Source organism: Pagrus major, chromosome 7 (assembly GCF_040436345.1).
Source record: "Pagrus major chromosome 7, Pma_NU_1.0".
Lineage (NCBI taxonomy): Eukaryota > Metazoa > Chordata > Actinopteri > Spariformes > Sparidae > Pagrus > Pagrus major.
Window position 1 is genome coordinate 30376300 of NC_133221.1, and position 18488 is coordinate 30394787.

Below are 18488 nucleotides of genomic sequence, written 5' to 3' on the forward strand. Positions count from 1 at the left end.
AATGTTCCCGTGAAGTGTCCGAGGTGACCTGACTCCTGCAGCTGAACGGAACTGTTTGAAACAACACATGGTCCAGGATACACACATTCCCGTGGTTATTTTGGTATATTGTTCCACACAGGAACACTGTCCCAGCTGAGTGTCGGTGCTGATTAGTTCCATTAAGTGTGTGTGGAAGCTTGGCTGCTTTTACAATTACGTATTTCAATAAAATCTTTATTGTACAACTTAAATGAAGCATAATTATTATACCATCAGATCAATGTATTGGAGTACTGTTGAGCAGTTGGAGGTTCTTGCTGGTGAAAGATAAATCTAAAACAAATCTTTAAAGGGGTATTGTGCAGTTTTGGAATAGAAATTCAGAATTTTAATATTTACAATATTCATAAGATAAAAATACAAACTAAGAAATATGTATTTTTTGCATAAGTGAATAAACAAGCTGTTCTCAGAGGAAAATATGGTCCCAGAACACTGTTTGAAGCTAGAAAGGTGGCAGGGTCCGCCACATATAAACAAAGTAAAACAGTATTAACTGTGTTGTCCTTTAAGGTCAGTTTGTTCATTCAGTCATGAAAACAAAGAGAGTTTGTTTATTTAGTTTGGTCTACACAGTTAATCACTAAATAGGCCTACTCAAAATCACAATATGGCTGAAGGGAATACCCAAATCACAGAAGCTAAAGCTAAGCTAAGATAAAAGCAAAAAGGGGCAAATCAGCTAGATAATGAAGTAGGCCTACTGTAGTGCTGTAGAGATCCCCTGGCCTACAAATTATATTCTCCAAATGTAAGAAAACATGTTTGTTTTATACAAACCCCAACAAATGTCACATCATCATGTAAAAAATGATCATTCCCGTGGTACTCACAAGAGCTGTCCAAATAATTGCAATATGATTGTTTTAACCATATCATACAGTCCTGTCAGAGAGAAAAGAAATAGTTGTTGATGCTGCCAGAAGATTTTTGAGTAGGTCTATTGTTGAAGTGAGTGGAGAGTAAGTGCAGGGCCTGTTGAGAGCATGAGAGTCAATGCTCTCAGAGCCTAATATGAATAGTACTATGGATGGATCATTAGAGAATGGGAATAATGCCGGGAAAAAAGCTTTAACTTTGTTCTTTTTTTTCTTTTGATTTGACAGAAAATTGAGTGTTATTTTTAATCCAGTGTTGAGCGGTTATGAAACGTTTTGGATGCAAATTGCCTCTAAATAACCAAGAAGAAGAAGAAGAAGAAGAAGAAGAAGAAGAAGAAGAACGTGTGGTAGCAGGTACTAGGTGGTAGTCTGGAGCTGTGTCTGTGCGCGCTGCCGCAGGCTGCAGGCGGGACGCCGCACAGCGCCGGTGTTACCGGAACTGAACTGCACTGTGAACCGGAAGTTCTTTCATTTTAGCTGGAGAACGAAAATTGTCTTCTTATTTTTCCCATGATGTCTGTTTGAGCACCAAAACCGTTAGCTAAACGGACTCTTATTCCTGGAATGGAAGACGCCGTGCCGCACACCGATAGCCTGGAAACATATGTGTTGAGCATCCGTCTTGTAGTTCACCAAAACTATTCAACGGAAACGTGTTTTATGTCCAGAAATAAGCTTTGCTTTGCTATTAGACAGTAGGAAGCTAACTTCGCGTTAGCTGCCTACCGAACTGTGATATTGTCCAACTTGTCAGGAACATCCAGGAACACAGGAGGTAATGTAAAGTTATTAAAAGATAATGACATTTCTTCTTTTGATGGTGTGTTTTGCTTGGCTTTATGTAAGTAAGTTTGGATAATGTCAACGCTGACAGCAAACGTGGACTAAAGCTAGCCATGAGCAGTCATAACAAACCAGGACGCGAATCAAGGGGAGAACGTTCACCCAGGTGTGTTATTATGTGCAGACTAATGGTTACGTCAACGTTACTGACGAAATAGCAAATTGTTAGTTATTAAGTCGTAAGTAGTGTAACACGGATCAGGGGTCACTTTTGTTGTGTGATGACCACACGTCGGCATTGTTCATCTGTTTTTAATTTCCAGACAACTATCGTTAGCTTGCTAGCTAACTTCCGCTAGGCACCCAGCTTAGCTGGTTGTCAGCTTGTTATGTATCTTACTAAACAGCTGGACGTGGGAGGGTGTGTGTGCGTGTGTTTGATCTATACATTAGAAACGGTCTCCTAAGACTTAATATCCAAGTGGCAGCAGTGTTGTTCACGTTACAGAGCATCGGCTCTTGTGTTTACATAAATTCCGCTTTCGTTAGCTGAATTAGCATTAGCTAGCTTAGCGTTATGGTAACTGTAACGTTAGCTGTTAGTCCAAACGGCCTAACAGCTAACGATTATGGTTGTGATCAAAATCGTGATTTCCTGTGTTCATAAATGCATTTGTGCACCATGTGTACTTCACGAACAACGTAGACATGACATTGATGAAGTAAAAAGACAAGATAGAAACGTTACTAATGACAAAATCTCTCAATGTCAAAACTGGAATGGTCTATTTTAACTCACTAATTCCATTTCTGTAATGTTTTCTTATTCTTACGCTGCTCTTCTGTAACATTTACATCCCCTCATTTGATCTATAATTGAACAATACTTATTGTGCTGATAATGACTGTTCCATTATTGAACAGTCCCTCAACCAAACAGCCAATGATTCCAGGTTTTCTCACTGCAGACATGTAGACTTTTTTTAAAAAGCACATTGATGAGGGTCACCTCAGTGTGAGAGGTGCTGTCAGCAATGACAGTGAGTCAGCATGCACAAAACCCAGACCCTGAAACTGAAGCAACTAAATGGAATATAGTCGTCACTCATTTTATTGTTAAGCCAAAACCTCTCGACCTACCCTGGATGGGTGGCTGCGGTATAGGTCACAAGTCCCTCTTCGTCCATCTGAGCGGATGGGGCATAGGCCTGTCAAATACATAAAATATGCTTTCTGTCATTTCAGGCAGACCAAGTTCTTATCACACTGATGAACCAGACCATGTAATAATATTTATAATGTTCCAGGAACAACACCAGCGCAGCAATATCAGATCATCAGCTCATGCAGCTGTGGACTTATCTGAGACTAGAAGTCACAAGAAAAGAAAAATCATAGCTGTCCTCTAAGAATAGAGTTATCATAGTATGAAAAGAAGACATATTGCTATAGGTGGATATTATGATTGTGATATGATTCATGATTAGTGGGAATGATCATTTTTATGTCATAATTTTAATTTTCCCCTAAAAAAACATTAAATCATGATGATGGAACATTTGATGGGGTCAGCACCAAACAAATACGTTTTCCTACATCTATACAATATACTTTCCAGACCATTGCATCTCTGCAGCACTACAGTACTTCATTATAATGCTGTTTTTTCACAATTAATCTTATCACAGAATTGCAGCTTCACAAAATGAATATGTATGTGAATGCAAGTCACACGCAATTTGGGTATCTTCTGAACTGCACATCATAAACACTGTTGGCACAAGGTCACAGGACACATTACTGGAAGTGGCTGACAAAAAAACAGACCGACCAAGAGATACATTGGACATCTAAGTTAGCAAGACAGACACAATAGAGAGAAAGTTGTAAACATTGACACAAGCTTTGGTCAAGGGGGAGGTGGCAGAAGTGACAGGGCCTTGGACGGGAGAGAGAGAGGGATAAAGAGAGGGAGAGACAGATCATACAGCAAGCAGCGGGGGGCTTGAATGACTGGGAGTGAAAGATGCTTTGCTGAAATAACAGAGGACATATCTTTAATGCTATTATGAGAAGTGAACAATATTTTCAGTTGATTATACTACTTAGACTGTGGTGGCCTACCACAGTCTAGGTTATTAATGGGAAACATAGTCTTGTGATGTCACCCAGTCGTAGTCCAATCATTTGCCACCTTCTTTAAATAGTTGGCCCTTGCTTTTTTTTAATGTTGTGTCTCTGTTCTGTTTCTCTGAATGTGATATTTTCCATGAAAGAGTAATCAGAAATACTGATGTTGGTAGAGGGGCCTCTTGTATCATGTAGCTAATTATTGATAAATAATGTTAGTCACTGATGGTAAGCTTGATCTAAAAGAACTTATCGATGATATGTGATTCCCCACTCTCCGTACATAGCTCATCAGTTGGAGCAGACGAAGACAGCAGGAGCTGAAGGGATTCAAACATCCCTCTTCACCATCGGGTCCTGAGATGACATCACAGCAGCCACAGGTCCCCAATGCTGTTATTCCTCCCAACCTTGCTCAGAACTCCTCTGCTCATCAGGCCCGGCCTCACATTCAGGCTAATCAGCTGGACTCAAGTCAGAACAGTGCAGCCTCAAGGCCTCTGGACCACAGAGCTCTGACAGGCAGGCCGGGCTGCTCCGGTGTGGCAGCAACCAGCGGGGAGTCAGCCAACAGGAACGTTTCTGCATCCTGCACCAACTCCAGCTCATCCAGAAGAGATGGGGGCTTTGAACCGTGGCCTGAGGAGGCAGCGGACGACTCCCACGGGCTGTACTCACTCCACCGCATGTTTGACATAGTTGGAGCCCAGCTAACGCACCGGGATGTCAGGGTACTGTCATTCCTGTTTGTTGATGTGATTGACGAGTATGAGCGTGGTGGCATCAGGAGCGGAAAGGATTTCCTGCTGGCCCTTGAGCGCCAAGGTCGCTGTGATGAGACCAACTTCAGACACATTCTCCAGCTTCTGAGGATTATCACACGCCATGACCTACTGCCTTATGTCACACTCAGGAAACGGCAGGCTGGTGAGTACAGCAGTGTCATCAGTATGTTAACACTCACGCTGTCTTAAATTAATTATTAATTAATAACGTATATAAGGTGATCCACTTTTTGACAAAAAATATGTAGAGCTTCAAGCTTCATCACATTGTGTCAAAACTGAAGCGCTCGAGTGCTTCAATCTGTGTCAAATCACTGCAAATCATAAGTCTTTCTTGGCCGCTCCAAACACTGGTATGGTAACAGTGTGAATTAACGCGCATCAAAATCTGTATGGCTTGACAAGTTTTTCACAAATGACAGCTCATTTGACCTGGTTATCCTTACTAGATGTGCTTCTTACATGCTTGTTTGTCTCCAAGATTGACAGCATTGTGTTAAGATCAGTGGTAGGCTTATAATCAGAGTTAACTCAAATGCATCCCTTTGTGGATTATTATACTATTACGATATTCTTCCCATGAGAACAATATGTCACAACTAGTGATGCTGCTATGCTTTCAATATAGTGAGTCCCTGGGACTCACAGTTGGTCATTTGATGGGTCCCAAATAACATTTGTGATTTCTGACAAATTGTCATGCTTGATGTTATATGGTTATAATCACATAGCCATCATATAATCATGTTTGATGAAAATGTATATGAAAAGTAAACAAATGGAAAAACAAATAAAATCCCAAATCTGAAAACAAAACACTGGCACATCTGCAGCTGCCCCCTGAAAGTTGATGAGCCAGTCAGTCAGAGACAGATTTTGTTAGTCAGAGTACGTTAGAAAAACAGGATAAAACAGAGAAGCTTACGAAAGTGCACAGGGATGACATCTCATTGAGGAATTATAAATAAAAGGAACCATAAATATACCTTTATATTATCTGCCACATTAGTTAAAAAAAATAAAGTGATGTAACAAATGAGAGAAGCTGAAATTTGGGGGCACCAGATCCTAATCTACATTTTTAGGGCCCAAAATGTGTAGCAGGGCCGACAGCAGCCGGCAAGAGAGACACTACATGATGTGGGATTTTATAACTGAACTGTAAGCAGGACACACACTTGTACTCTCTCTGACTGTGTGAAGATCTGATGTTTTCAAATCACAGATGATGAAGAAAGGTGTTAAACTGCAAGTCTGAGGCTGCAGGTAAAACACACTGATGCAGGCTGATAAAGAAGTTTAGTGTGGAGCTGAACTGAAAAAAATCCAAATAGTTGAACCTTTTTTATTGAAAAACCCAATCTGGTAGGCTTACAGCCCTGTCACACCGTCCTGATACACTTGTCTCAACATGGCCTGTCTCCTGAACGGCAAAGCATCATCTGTCATCATCGTCATGACAGAATACAGAATCAGTCACCAATACCCATTTTCTAGCTTTGTTTGTTGGAATCTGTGAGTCAAGGATTGGTCTTGTTGCAGCAGAAAGTGTCACAATGATTGAGATATGCACAGTACACAGATGGTTGGAAACTGTCACCAGCGGATTTCTCCTGTCATGATAATGGGTGTCCTTTTATAATTATTTCAATATGGATTTGTGGTTCATGATGTAGCATTATCTGGGATAAACTACAGTGCGTACCTAGCAACATCATTGCACAACAAAAGGGATTCTGCAATACACAATAGTTAATATAACAAATAAAATGTATAAGATCATATCAACAACTGAAAAAGAAAGTACAGTACAGTAGTGCATTAGTTTCACAGAAACTAACAGCATCCTGTGTCACAATAGTAAATGTGATTGGGACCGGCAGAGATCTTCTCTGGGACACCTCTGGGATGAAAGCATTTTTGTATCTGTACAGTATGTATGACTGTCACTTAGCAAATGACAAACTGAACCGAGCAATGGAGCATGTCTTCTCATGCTGTTACTGTACTCTTCTCTCTGTCCAAAGTCGCTGGCTGGCTACTTGGTGCAAGACCTAGGAACAATATGATGCGCTGATATCCAAAAAGACGCAGTAAACTCTATCGATGGGGGCCAGATAGTATCTTTCCCTGATAATGTTGCATTGTGAACGATAAATCTGTTTCGAAGTTGGCAGTAGTAGAGCAAGTTAGCTGTTACCTAGCAGCAGGTGGGCAGCAGCGTCCTGCAGTATGCTTGTTAGGGTTGGGCCAACTTACACGTTTTTCAAACCGGTTGATATGAGGCCAAAGATTCACAACAACCATTCGACTTAACTTAAAAGTTAAATAACACAATGAGTAATAAAATCATCAAATGAGTGAAGCTGGAGAAAAGATGGCAGCAGCAACATTTCAGATAGTCACACATGCACCTTGCAAATCACTTAGTTTTCCACAACATGCCCCTCATGTTTCACCATAAAAAGCATGGTTAATGAAGGGTTTCTGTCTGCTGAAATGCTAAAGGGCTTTTAATGTGAAATGGATACAGGAATCGTAAAGCAGTTACTGTAAGGGCGATTAGGAGCAGCGAATCAAAACGAGGCTCATGCTGCAGGCTACAAAAACAGTGTGCAGTGCTAATAAACTGCAGCGTAACCTGCACCAACATGTTACTGATGAGAGTTTTCCCTTGCTGACTTTGGTATGAGTAGTATAGTGGCACTGTGGCATTGTGTGCAGTGACTAGGGATGTAACGGTATGAAAATTTCACACCACAGTAATAGTGACCAAAATTATCACGGTTATCGGTATACCGCGGTATTTTTAAAATGTCTTCAAAATGTTGAAAAAACACTGATACACTGATAAATTGAAATAATTTCACCAAGATTTATATTTAAATAGATGTATTATATATTAAAAGGCTTAGGGTATAAGCAGCCTGTTTTTGAAACGCGTCCTGTAATGTCTGCGTTACAGAGGTAGAATGAGATGTACTGGCAGTAGCACTCAATTGGCCAGCAGACCCTCTCTGTGAAAAAAATGAATAGAAAATGTCATTATTAATTATTACTGTCATTGTTACTTAATACTAAGGGTGCAACCAACAGATCACACAACTCACAATCTAGATCATATCACTTTTGTGAGAAACAGGTTGGATAATTTTTTAGATCAAAACAAAAAGGATTATTGTTGAATTAATTATGAACACTATTTTGGCTCTTATCTCTATCTAGACACTTGTTATATTCACCATTTTATATTATTCTTTATATATAGTCTATTCTACAAATAATCCACAAGTATTATATATTTCTGATATTACTTATATATATTGGCTGTCTGTCTCTGTCTGCTTGCTCGTCTGTCGTCAATGGACTCGGTCAATCTGATTGGTCAAATGGCTGCTGAGCCACAGGTAGACGCTGCTCCGGTGAACGGAGCTGAGATGAAAGTCAGTCATCTCAGTCATTTTGCATTCACTAACTCAGTCCACCCAGTACGTGTTTGTCTCAAATCATCCTCACTGCAGCTCTGCATCAATATCTGGGGAATTATTAGGTTGACTTTAAAAAGTGAAATCTACAATTAATAAGCGGTTCAGATAACGTGCCAAATCACGGATCAACTTCGTTCAGTTATACCACTATCTGGTCAGTTTACATTAGTGACAACAGCAAATTAGACAGAGAAAACTCGACATACACACATCATGCACCCGAGCTTAAGGTTAATTTACCTTGCATTCGCTGAACAGTTGAGGGTGATGGTCGTGCAAATGAGTAAGTAAATTGGATGTGTTGCCAACCCTCGCAACAACTTTCTTCTTGCAGCTCCTGCAGATAGGGCTGCCATCCTCGACCAGCTGTCCCTGAGCATTCTTATAATAACCAAAATACGCCCAGACTTCAGATTTGGTTCTCTTTGAAGGCAGAAAAATGCCGCTACTATCACGTCCTCCCTCCACCATGTCTTCTTCACTACATAACAAGCACACGTTGCACGTTGCACGCTGCGCCTGCGTAGGGAGACTTGGATAAAGTATCTTGCGAGTTTTCCACACCGTGGTTATCGACCGCGGCGGTTACCATGGTAATTAAAACTTAAACGGTAACCTTCACCGTCAGGAATTTTACCGTGGTTTACCGTGACACCGGTAACCGATACATCCCTAGTGTGCACAACGCTCAACTCTAGTAAAACACAACAAAAGACATAAGCAGTGTACCACCTGTGGAGCTGAGCTAATCGGCTATCCCCGGTCTCCTGCTAACTAGCCACATGTTGCCAGTTCTGTCCACCGGTATGTGATGACCTGAGAGACACACAAAAATTCAAAATCGCTAAATACTTTACCAACATTATATAGTGTTGCCTTAATTGTTCATCTTAATGAACGCAAACTGGCTTGCCTTGTCTTTGTTTTCTTTCTCCCAGCAATGTTATCTGCTTTCTTCATCAGCAGTACCTTTTATACAGATGCCCAAAAAACACACTATGCATTAAGCCACCTGTGGCTTGTGGAGGAGGCGTGTTGTTAATTATGTATCAGATCAAAACTGACATGCACCAAACATCATCTCAACGACCAGGTGCGCTTACAGATTTGTGCAAAACAACAACATAAGTAGGCCTACATTAAGTAGGAGAGGTCGCACCACAATCAGTGTGTTTACAGAAGGGATGTAATAACACAATGAGTCCTTCTCTCTCTCTCTGCAAAGCATGCATGATTGTCAGTAGACTGGAGGGGAAGAGCGAAGGCAGATTTTCCACTGGGTACAGATTTGCAAATTGCGATGGCTAACAAAAATAAAAATATAAAATGCTAAAGTGGGTTGCCAAATATAATTGAAGGGACATTGATATACCTAGGCAGACCATCCAAGTAAAGTTTATGTGTGGGGAAACACTGAGCAGTGAGCTGCGGTTTAATGTGACCCACAACAAGTTTACCACATCTTCTGTGAGTTTTAATGGCAGGTGTCAGACCAGCTTAAAGGCCCATTACCGCCATCTACTGGACTGGAGTGTGGAGCAGTAGACTGGCAGAAAAAACAAAGTTTTGTCCTCTCTCTTATTGCCATTACTCTTATGCAACTTATGTAATTTATAAGTAGATTGTGTACTTTCCAGGATGTCTTTCAAAACAGATTCCACAATGTAGTGTGTTTTCTATCAATTAATACTGATATCAATTCCCTTCTTTCTTCATCATACCTGTTGCAATCTATCAGGTAATGTTGACACTTTCCGGTTTAGTACAGTGTGTGCACAGTCCAGTAGGATGCTTGCCTTTTCTGTGGAGTGTCTGATTTAACAACAAGTTTATAGTGAATAAATCTACTGAAGTACTACAGCTAAGTACAGTTTGGAGGTAAAAGTACTATAAATACTAATACTTTAAATTAATAATTATAGATGATAACAAAGTAAAGAAAAGGCATTTGAATATGGGGATGGTTTTCATTCACTTTGGGTCAGTTAAAGTAGTTTTTTTCGAGATGGGATGATAACAAAAAATATATTACAGATCACAATAAAAAAAAAATGAGACACTCATGAATGGTCAAGTCTGTCACCATGGCTGAAGGCACAGCCTGCACATTGTATCCCTCACTGAAACAAGTTAACTGAGTATAAATATGCGTATAAATACTGCGCATACCAAATAAAAAAAGCCACAGGGAGATTTCTTTATACTTTATTTGTGCAGAAAGACCTTATCATTTTCGATTACTTATTTAAGATCCTTTGATTGTTTTTCAGGAAAAAAAGATGTGTGTCCCATCTGTGATGCAATGAAAATGTTTCGTAACAAAATGTAAGGTTAAAGTGTTTTGTGTCATGTTTTCGTGCAATTTTAGTTTTTATCGTAATGTTTAAGAATATTTTGATGATTAATGTGATGTGATCATGAATCACAGTTATGTTGGACAGGATAACCATGCTATTAAATTTCCACATGGTCTCATGCCTAGCCTGGAGCCCTGCTCAGCTTCTATCAATGTCACAACAATGATGAATTTTGTTCTTCTTGTACAAATAATATACCTTCAAACATTTCAAAGTTACATAGTTCACTGCAAATTGCTAGTAAGTAAATTATGGTTTTATGTAAAAATAGTAATGATATAAATACACAAACATAATAAACATGTTGGTCTGTACTTGACTGGGGTGAAGGCTCATGTATTGACCTTGGCAGTGCATAAAACTGACAGCATCATCTCTGCTTTCTGTGTGATGTATTACACTGGTTCAAATGTGATGATCAGCACTGCACTTAAACTAACATCAGGAATCAACTGTTGTTTTCAGTGTGCCCAGACCCTGTGGACAAGTATCTGGAAGAGACATCAGTGCGCTACATTTCACCAAGAGGAGCAGTGCAGAGCACAGACACGGCGCCTCACAGAAGAACAGGTGTGTGTGTGTGTGTGTGTGTGTGTGTGTGTGTGTGTGTGTGTTCTTTTTGTTACACTTTTATTTCAGCAGGACAAGAGTAAGATTAGTAATATGTGAAGTTGATTGATTAACATCAATATTAATGTCATTTTCTAGGTCCTCAGCCAGTCATATGCTGTTCCCCGTCAGGACCTCATGTTGGCCCTCCACGAATAAAGCCGGCCCCTCCTGTATCTAACCGTAAACGGAGGAGAAGTCATTCCTCAGCTGACTGCAGAGAGAAGCAAACATGTGGTAAAATGAAACACAACACAGAGAGGGATTATTGTTTTTGTCTGGACTTGAAATGAGCCCAGGCAAGAGAGTTTGGTAGAGAAAAACTTAGGAACACCAGTGACTAACCTGATGTTTTAAATGGGTAGGCACTTACTTAGTAACCCACTCACTTAAAATACTATAATGGAAGAACCACCTGTATATCACAGTCTATGACTTACTTCAACAAATGAGATCAATAAAAACCATGACATGGTAAATTAACTCACCAAAGTCAGTTGGGAGAAGAGCAAAAACATCTTTTCCAATGAGAAAAGCCTTCAGTGTCGCTCTTTGGTTTTCTTTCAATTAAATATACCGTATGACCGCTGCTGCCAGTAGCTCCTCGTAGGACCACTGTGGTTCAGACACAGCACAACACAGAGGAGCAGCCCCCTTTGTAGATACAAGGCTGATTCTAAGGTAACAAAAACACCATTCTTATTTTCAAGTGATTATTCACCGATGAAACATCATCATGAATATTATGTTCAATTTGTGTTAATCGAGCCGCCTAAATCCTTCACAGCTTTAATACTTCACATAATCAACACCCTTAAACTTGCTCAATAAGGAGACCTTTTCAGTTCATTTATGGGCACCAAAAAAAAGAGTTTCCAAAGAGTAAAAAGTTAATTCTTAACTTGGGAAGCTTCACACTCTGCTTTTGGAAATCAGTTGTAAGAGTATACACATTTAATAAGTTTGTCTTAGTTATATATTTGATTTTAAAGGGGCAATATTTAAGAAATGTCCACCTGTCAAATTATTTTCCAAACAAAGGGGGCCAGCATATCACCAGAGTAACCACTAACTGCTCCTAACTGTAGCTGTCATAAGCTAGGCAGCTCAGTTAGCTGTGCAGCTAGTGGTCCGGACTGGGACAGTGCCGGAGCTGTGGACAGTGACGGGTCGGGGCTAGCTGGCTAACATGCTATCTTTAGAAGCTATCACTGCAGCAATACATAGACGTTATCACATTGAAACTGTTATTTGTTGGTGATCTTAGTTCATTTTTGAATGTTCAGTTAAAATTCTTACATGTTGCACCTTTAATTACTTTATTGTATTTAAACTCCAAATTCATTTTGATTAAGACTGTGTGTGTGTGTGTGTGTGTGTGTGTGTGTGAGTGTGAGACTGCGCAGACACTGATACAACAATTTGGAAGCACTTGTGTGGAGTTTTCAGGCTTGTTAAGATAATCCTTTATTGATTCCCAGAGGGGAAATTCAAGACACACCCCTGGCATTTGTACAAGGTCAAGCTGGTTGCCATCTGTCGGTCAACTATGATTTTCATTCTTACCTTGCGCTCTTCTCCTCCTTCAGACATCCGCCTTCGGGTTCGTGCTGAATACTGCCAGCATGAGTCTGCTCTTCAGGGCAACGTCTTCTCCAACAAGCAAGAGGCAGTGGAGCGACAGTTTGAGCGCTTCAACCAGGCAAACACTATCCTCAAATCCCGAGACTTGGGCTCCATCATCTGTGACATCAAGTTTTCTGAGCTCACCTACTTGGATGCCTTCTGGAGGGACTATATCAATGGATCATTGCTAGAGGCCCTTAAAGGGGTCTTTATCACAGATTCCTTAAAGCAGGCTGTGGGCCACGAAGCTATAAAACTGTTGGTCAATGTTGACGAGGAGGACTACCAGGCCGGTCGACGCAAACTGCTTCGTAATTTGGTCACGAATGGCGGGAACCCACCAGGAGCTAGCAAAGACTCTGTATCTTAGACACTCTCCAGGAAGTAGCATAAGGGAGGACCGCTGCTGTGCCTCCCCCACAGGGAGAAGAGTGAGATGTGGTTGTGTCATTTGAGGTGCCTGAAGTGCGTGCCTGAAGGGAACTAAAGAACTTCTAGCCACCGCATTGATTCCTTGAGAGCCAAGGTCATACGTTATCTACTTGGCACCCCTTAGCGTAGCATGCGAGGTGATTGGGAACTATGTTAGCATAAAGAAGTAGGCGATTCATACAGGTTGACATTATTTTGAATGTTGAGCTGTTCATTTCCTTCACGGAGGAGAATGCTGATTCATGTGTGCATTGAATTGAATTTATTTCTTGTTTCTGGTATGTTAGTTCATTGAAACACGTTTGTTAACTCTAATGATACTCTTTACCCCTGTTCAAAAGTGGAGTTCTTTTCAATCCAGAAAACATGCATTACTCTGACAAGTTACTCCCAGTGGGAGTTGTACCTTATCAAAGTCAAACTGGTTTTTCCAGGTTTTTCAGGTACATTACCAGTTGATTGGAATTAACCCAATGAGAGTGTTCTGTATGTTATAGGAAAGCGCAGGCTGTAGTTGACTTAAAGTTATTTCTATTTCTTTCAGTCTTTTATCCCACTTGTACCCAAGACGTTGAGAGTTCCCTTGTCTGTAAAAATGAACCCTTCCAGAGCATTTTTTATTGACTCGTTTTTGGTTACTGTCGACTTTAATGTGTCTTGGCTTTATTTTAACAAATGATTTGTTTTAAAACATGGCTTATTTCCAGCAGCTGTTCTTCTGGCCTAATTTGAAATTTCAATTGTCCAGTCACTGCTAATATTTAAAACTTTGTGGATTGTTCTAATGTGTCAAATCTTATCCAATGACATAATGAGTCATACCCTGGTGTTGTAGATTTGTGTGGATGATTGCAAATCATTGCCAGTTTCATTGTCAGCCTATACCTCTGATCCCCACTCACCCTCTCAAATATGTTCACTCCGTATATAACACTGAACTTTTTAAGTTTTTTTTTTTTTTTTTTTAAATTGAAAATACATTTGATAACAAATCGACAGCAGGTGAAAATCACAGCCAGTATGTGTAGAGTCATCTCAGTTGTGCAGGTAAATAAAATCCCAGAACAAAAATAACTCACAGAGCTTGTTTTTGTGAAGTTGCAGATGTTTCATCCTACTGTAGTTGAACTCGCACATTCAATTCTTAGCAGTCAGGCATGTCATACCTCCTGATGGATAAGGATGCAGTTGAGTTCACATGCTCAGAAGGGGGTATGAGCAGGTGTTGCCATCACTTTCTCATTCAGTTGCCTGAATGGTTGTCAGGATACTGGAATTTCTAACTCTGATACAATACCTTCAAAATAAACGATATTCAATACCATGTTCGATACCACAGGGACATATGACATAGTATTGAGGTAATACAATCTTAGATTTTTATTAAAAGATAAATGTGACAAGGCGTGTTTACTGTGTGTTAAGCACAACAGCATCTACGTCAATTTACGTCTGGAAGGTTATATTGGCACCACAGCAGTGCATGTGTCAACTCGCTGTCAGAGAGAAGAGCAAAAAAATTCAGCTAGTACTGGTGTACTGATACTGCGAAAAATGAGTATTGAAACCATTTCAAATATTCAGAATTGATGTTTCAGTATTTAGATTTTTTTTCGACAACACTAGTTGCCTGACGGCCTGTTGGATGTGTTGGAGAAACCTGCCTTGTTTAGAGCTGCTGTTTTAAAACCAGCAGCATTTCACCCTAAAGATCAGTTTGTGAAGATGAACGTGAACACAGCAGTCGCACTCAAACCAAGTGAGCCGAGATCGCTAAGAAAGGCTGGTCTTGGACTGTTTCCAAGTGCTTTCTGGTGTGAAAGCAAGTGGACCAACCACACCATTTAGTACACATCATTTTAACACAATTTCACAAGTAAAACTACTAATGATTTTACTTTGCTCATGAGATCTGTTCAGGAAGCGGTCTTATAATTGATCTTTATAAGCCACATATATGTATATTTATGCAAATCATTTAGCAAAAATGAAAATGGGTATGCACGTTGGCACAGGTTTTCCCTGATTAATAGGCCAAAAGCTGTTAAAACAGCTGTGTTTTATCCTCTGTGTACTACATCTGTTCAGTCCATTAAAGTGTGTGACAGTGATCCCACGCTAATCAGCCCCGAGTCATTACTGTATGAAATGCATCCTTTTCGTCCTGTCTCTACATGTTACTAATTATTCATAACATGCAGTCAGTTTGCAGTTGAATAACACTAATGATGTTTATAGTCGATTATTTCTTGGTCAGCTCTTTGTGACTCCAAAGAACATAAATATACTCATCAGCTGCATTAAAATGCAGCATAAACTTCTGTCATTCACTGGAATTTGATTTCCCCACGTGGGTCATAATGATAAAGGATGACATGAGTCAAAACTCCTTTTGGACCAAATAAACCAAACTAAAGAAGTAAATACACCCTTAGTATCTGGACTGAAAGGACGAGCGTCCTCACTTACATCCTTCTCCATCAGGACGTATGACATGTCCACAGGTATTCATCAATCGTTTTATTAAGGGTTTGAATATGAAAAAAAAGCACTGCCAACAAATGTTACAGCAAGGTATGTGGCATGCTGACCAGAGACAGTAAGTCTGGTGGTTACCTGTGACAAACACGTGTTGACAGTATTACTGATAGTGGCTTTAATTGTATGCAGTCATAAAAGCACTCAGTGGCCACATTATTAGGCTCACCTTTCTGGTTCAGGGAACAGCAGGAAATCTTCATAGCATGGACTCAATGGAGGTTATCGAAACCCGCAGCAGTGGCCTCAGATTCTGTGGCTGCAAAGCCTCAGATTACATGACTGTCTAAGCTAAAGAGGACTTTTTTTTTTTTTTACTCAGGAGTGAAGGATTTCACAAGGCTGGTGGTAGAAAAACTCAGATGATGTTTAGCTGTGACCAAGTTTTCAGGAGAAGCTCATATTGGCTGGTACATTCGTGCCATAAAGCTTTTAGTATCTTCACCCTTTCAGTTCATTAGAGTTGAAGTGTCAGCCAATGTTGCCCATTATCAACATTTCATTGAGTCACTGATTTAATCAATTGAGTACAGTTTATCCAGTTTTTTGCTTTTTTTCTGCACTTTTTTAAATGACATTTCGAGCATATGGCAAAACTGTTTAATTGGTTTGATGGTGGAATGAAAATGGTGAGCTTGATTGTTTTGTTCATCTTTCTGTGATACGTAGGATCAAGTCTACAGACTACATCGGCTGGACTACCATGCTTCCATGTATGCTGGTGGCCAGCTGGCTGTGGTCTATTAAAAAATCCTGGATTATAACAACATTCCTGAAATTCTTGTTTTCTACAATTTCTGAGCACAGCAACAAGTATGTAATAGTAGTAGACAGATTGGGGTCAATAAATAAGCTAATTTCAATTGGAGGTCAGTAACAGTTTGCAGTTTGTACTCTCAGACTCTCAGACAACCTTACTTAACCTTACTTTTTGAGTAGCTGCTTGTTCCTAGAACATTATGATTAGTGTTGTTCCAGGACCGTCCTTGCATCTGAGCAATCATGTTGTTGTGATGTTATGTCTTAGCGACTTGTGGCGGTGTTGTTCCTGGAACTTCATAACTAATGTTGCTTTAGGACCATCATTTCAACTTCAGAAACAGCGACAAAGTCCATCTACGAAGTAATCCATCATGGCTGAGTGGTTAAGTAGACCCTTTCACAACATTAACCATGTATTAGAAAGAATAACTTCTCCAATATGCCTATTTTTCTGGTATTTTCTCCAAAGCTAAATAACAAAAACATGATTAGTCAGTTGCGGTGATGGCCCTGGAGCAACATTAATTATGATGTTGTAGAAAAACACCAAGACAGCGATATCAGATAGTGCTATAAAGGACACAGTATTTCCTGATATGTCATTCAGTGTTGCTTTTATCAGAATGGAGAGGTACAAAATCATCCACATATGGACACATTTCCTCAGAATGCAGGACTGGAGTCAACACCAGTGTCAACTGGCCATCATAATCATACATTTTCAAATGCTGCAAATCTGAAAAAAAAAGAAATTATTTGACATCTTGAAACGTCGTAGCTGGTGTACTGGGACTGGTTCTGACTCAAAGTAGCTTTGTTTTGAAATGTTTACTATTAAACTCAAAGTATAAGCCTAATGCTTCAATGTGATGAAATTATTTTTTGATTTGTTTTTTGATAAAACAGAAATCACATTTTAGTAAAAAGTGTCATTTGAATTGCCAGGATCTAATGCTAATATCTGACAGTTTTCCTTATTTCTGTTGCTTAGTGCACATAGCCAAATGATTGACATAAACAAAATCCAAATGTACTCAGTGTATGTTTTTACCAAATATATTCCTCCTGCTCAAAATCTTATCTCTGCTAACATCAATGGGTAAATATCAGAAAACATGTCATAATTGACAGGCCACTATCACTGTGAATTAGATAGAGTAGGCCTACATCTGATATTTTTACTCCAGTGGAATTTCATGTAAAGGTTGCGAGCTAATGTCTATTATGTAGGTTGGTGTATGTTCTGTTGATTGTATATTCTGTTAGTTGTTCAATGCAGCCGTCTCTTAAGCAAAATTGCATGTAGCCTGTTATGATCTCACTGTGAAACTCACAGTGCTAACACTTTGTAAATAACTTTATTGGATGTCAGGTTTTCTTACTTCAATTTTGCATTTCTTTCAGAAAACAGACAAGTAGGACTAACCATCTTTAATAAATGGTTTATAAAGCATTTAGTTGTTTGTTAACAGTGAAAAAACTTTTAACTTAAGTTTAAATAACTATAAATTTACCATCCAGGACATTTAAAAACAAATTGGCTTACTGATATAATGCTTATTATGGGCAATACCAACGTTTTAGAAATTTGGCTCAAACTTATACTGCTTTGACCCACAAAACCCTGTGTATGATGAGGAATGTCTGAACACACAATCACAAGCTGCTGCATATATCTCCCAGCTAAAAGTACAGGGGGCTGTCAAACTATCGCCTCTTGAGGTTTAAAGTGGTTTTCCAAGACAGGAGAGGCCGAGGCTAGCTGGTTAGCATGCTAACTTCAGTACACATCTCTGCAACACAGTACATAGACGTCTTTTACATGACGTCAACAGTGTTGTTTGTTCACAATCTGTTGAAAATATTATTTGTTTCAAACTAAAATTCTGGCCATATCTTAAAAATTGCCCGTTGAAGAGAAAGGTTGGGATGTCCATCTAAAAATGAACTAGTATATCATATTGTATATCATTATTGTGGTGTGTATGGTCATTTTTCCACACTGGCTGAGACAAAACAGCTAAACAGGCGAACACATAAATACTAAGAGATAAA

The 18488-nt window shown here is 39.6% G+C and overlaps 1 protein-coding gene across 1 annotated transcript; it reads left to right on the forward strand.

Annotated features, from left to right (window-relative positions):
• Nucleotides 1-1403: 1403 nt before the first annotated feature.
• dedd (death effector domain containing) lies at nt 1404-14207 on the forward strand. The gene is made up of 5 exons (XM_073470910.1): nt 1404-1698; nt 4124-4763; nt 10932-11036; nt 11175-11312; nt 12665-14207. Exons 2-5 carry the CDS (start codon nt 4199-4201, stop codon nt 13069-13071), a joined length of 1215 nt encoding a protein of 404 aa, XP_073327011.1. The 5' UTR covers nt 1404-1698; nt 4124-4198; the 3' UTR covers nt 13072-14207.
• The last annotated feature ends 4281 nt before the right edge of the window (nt 14208-18488 follow it).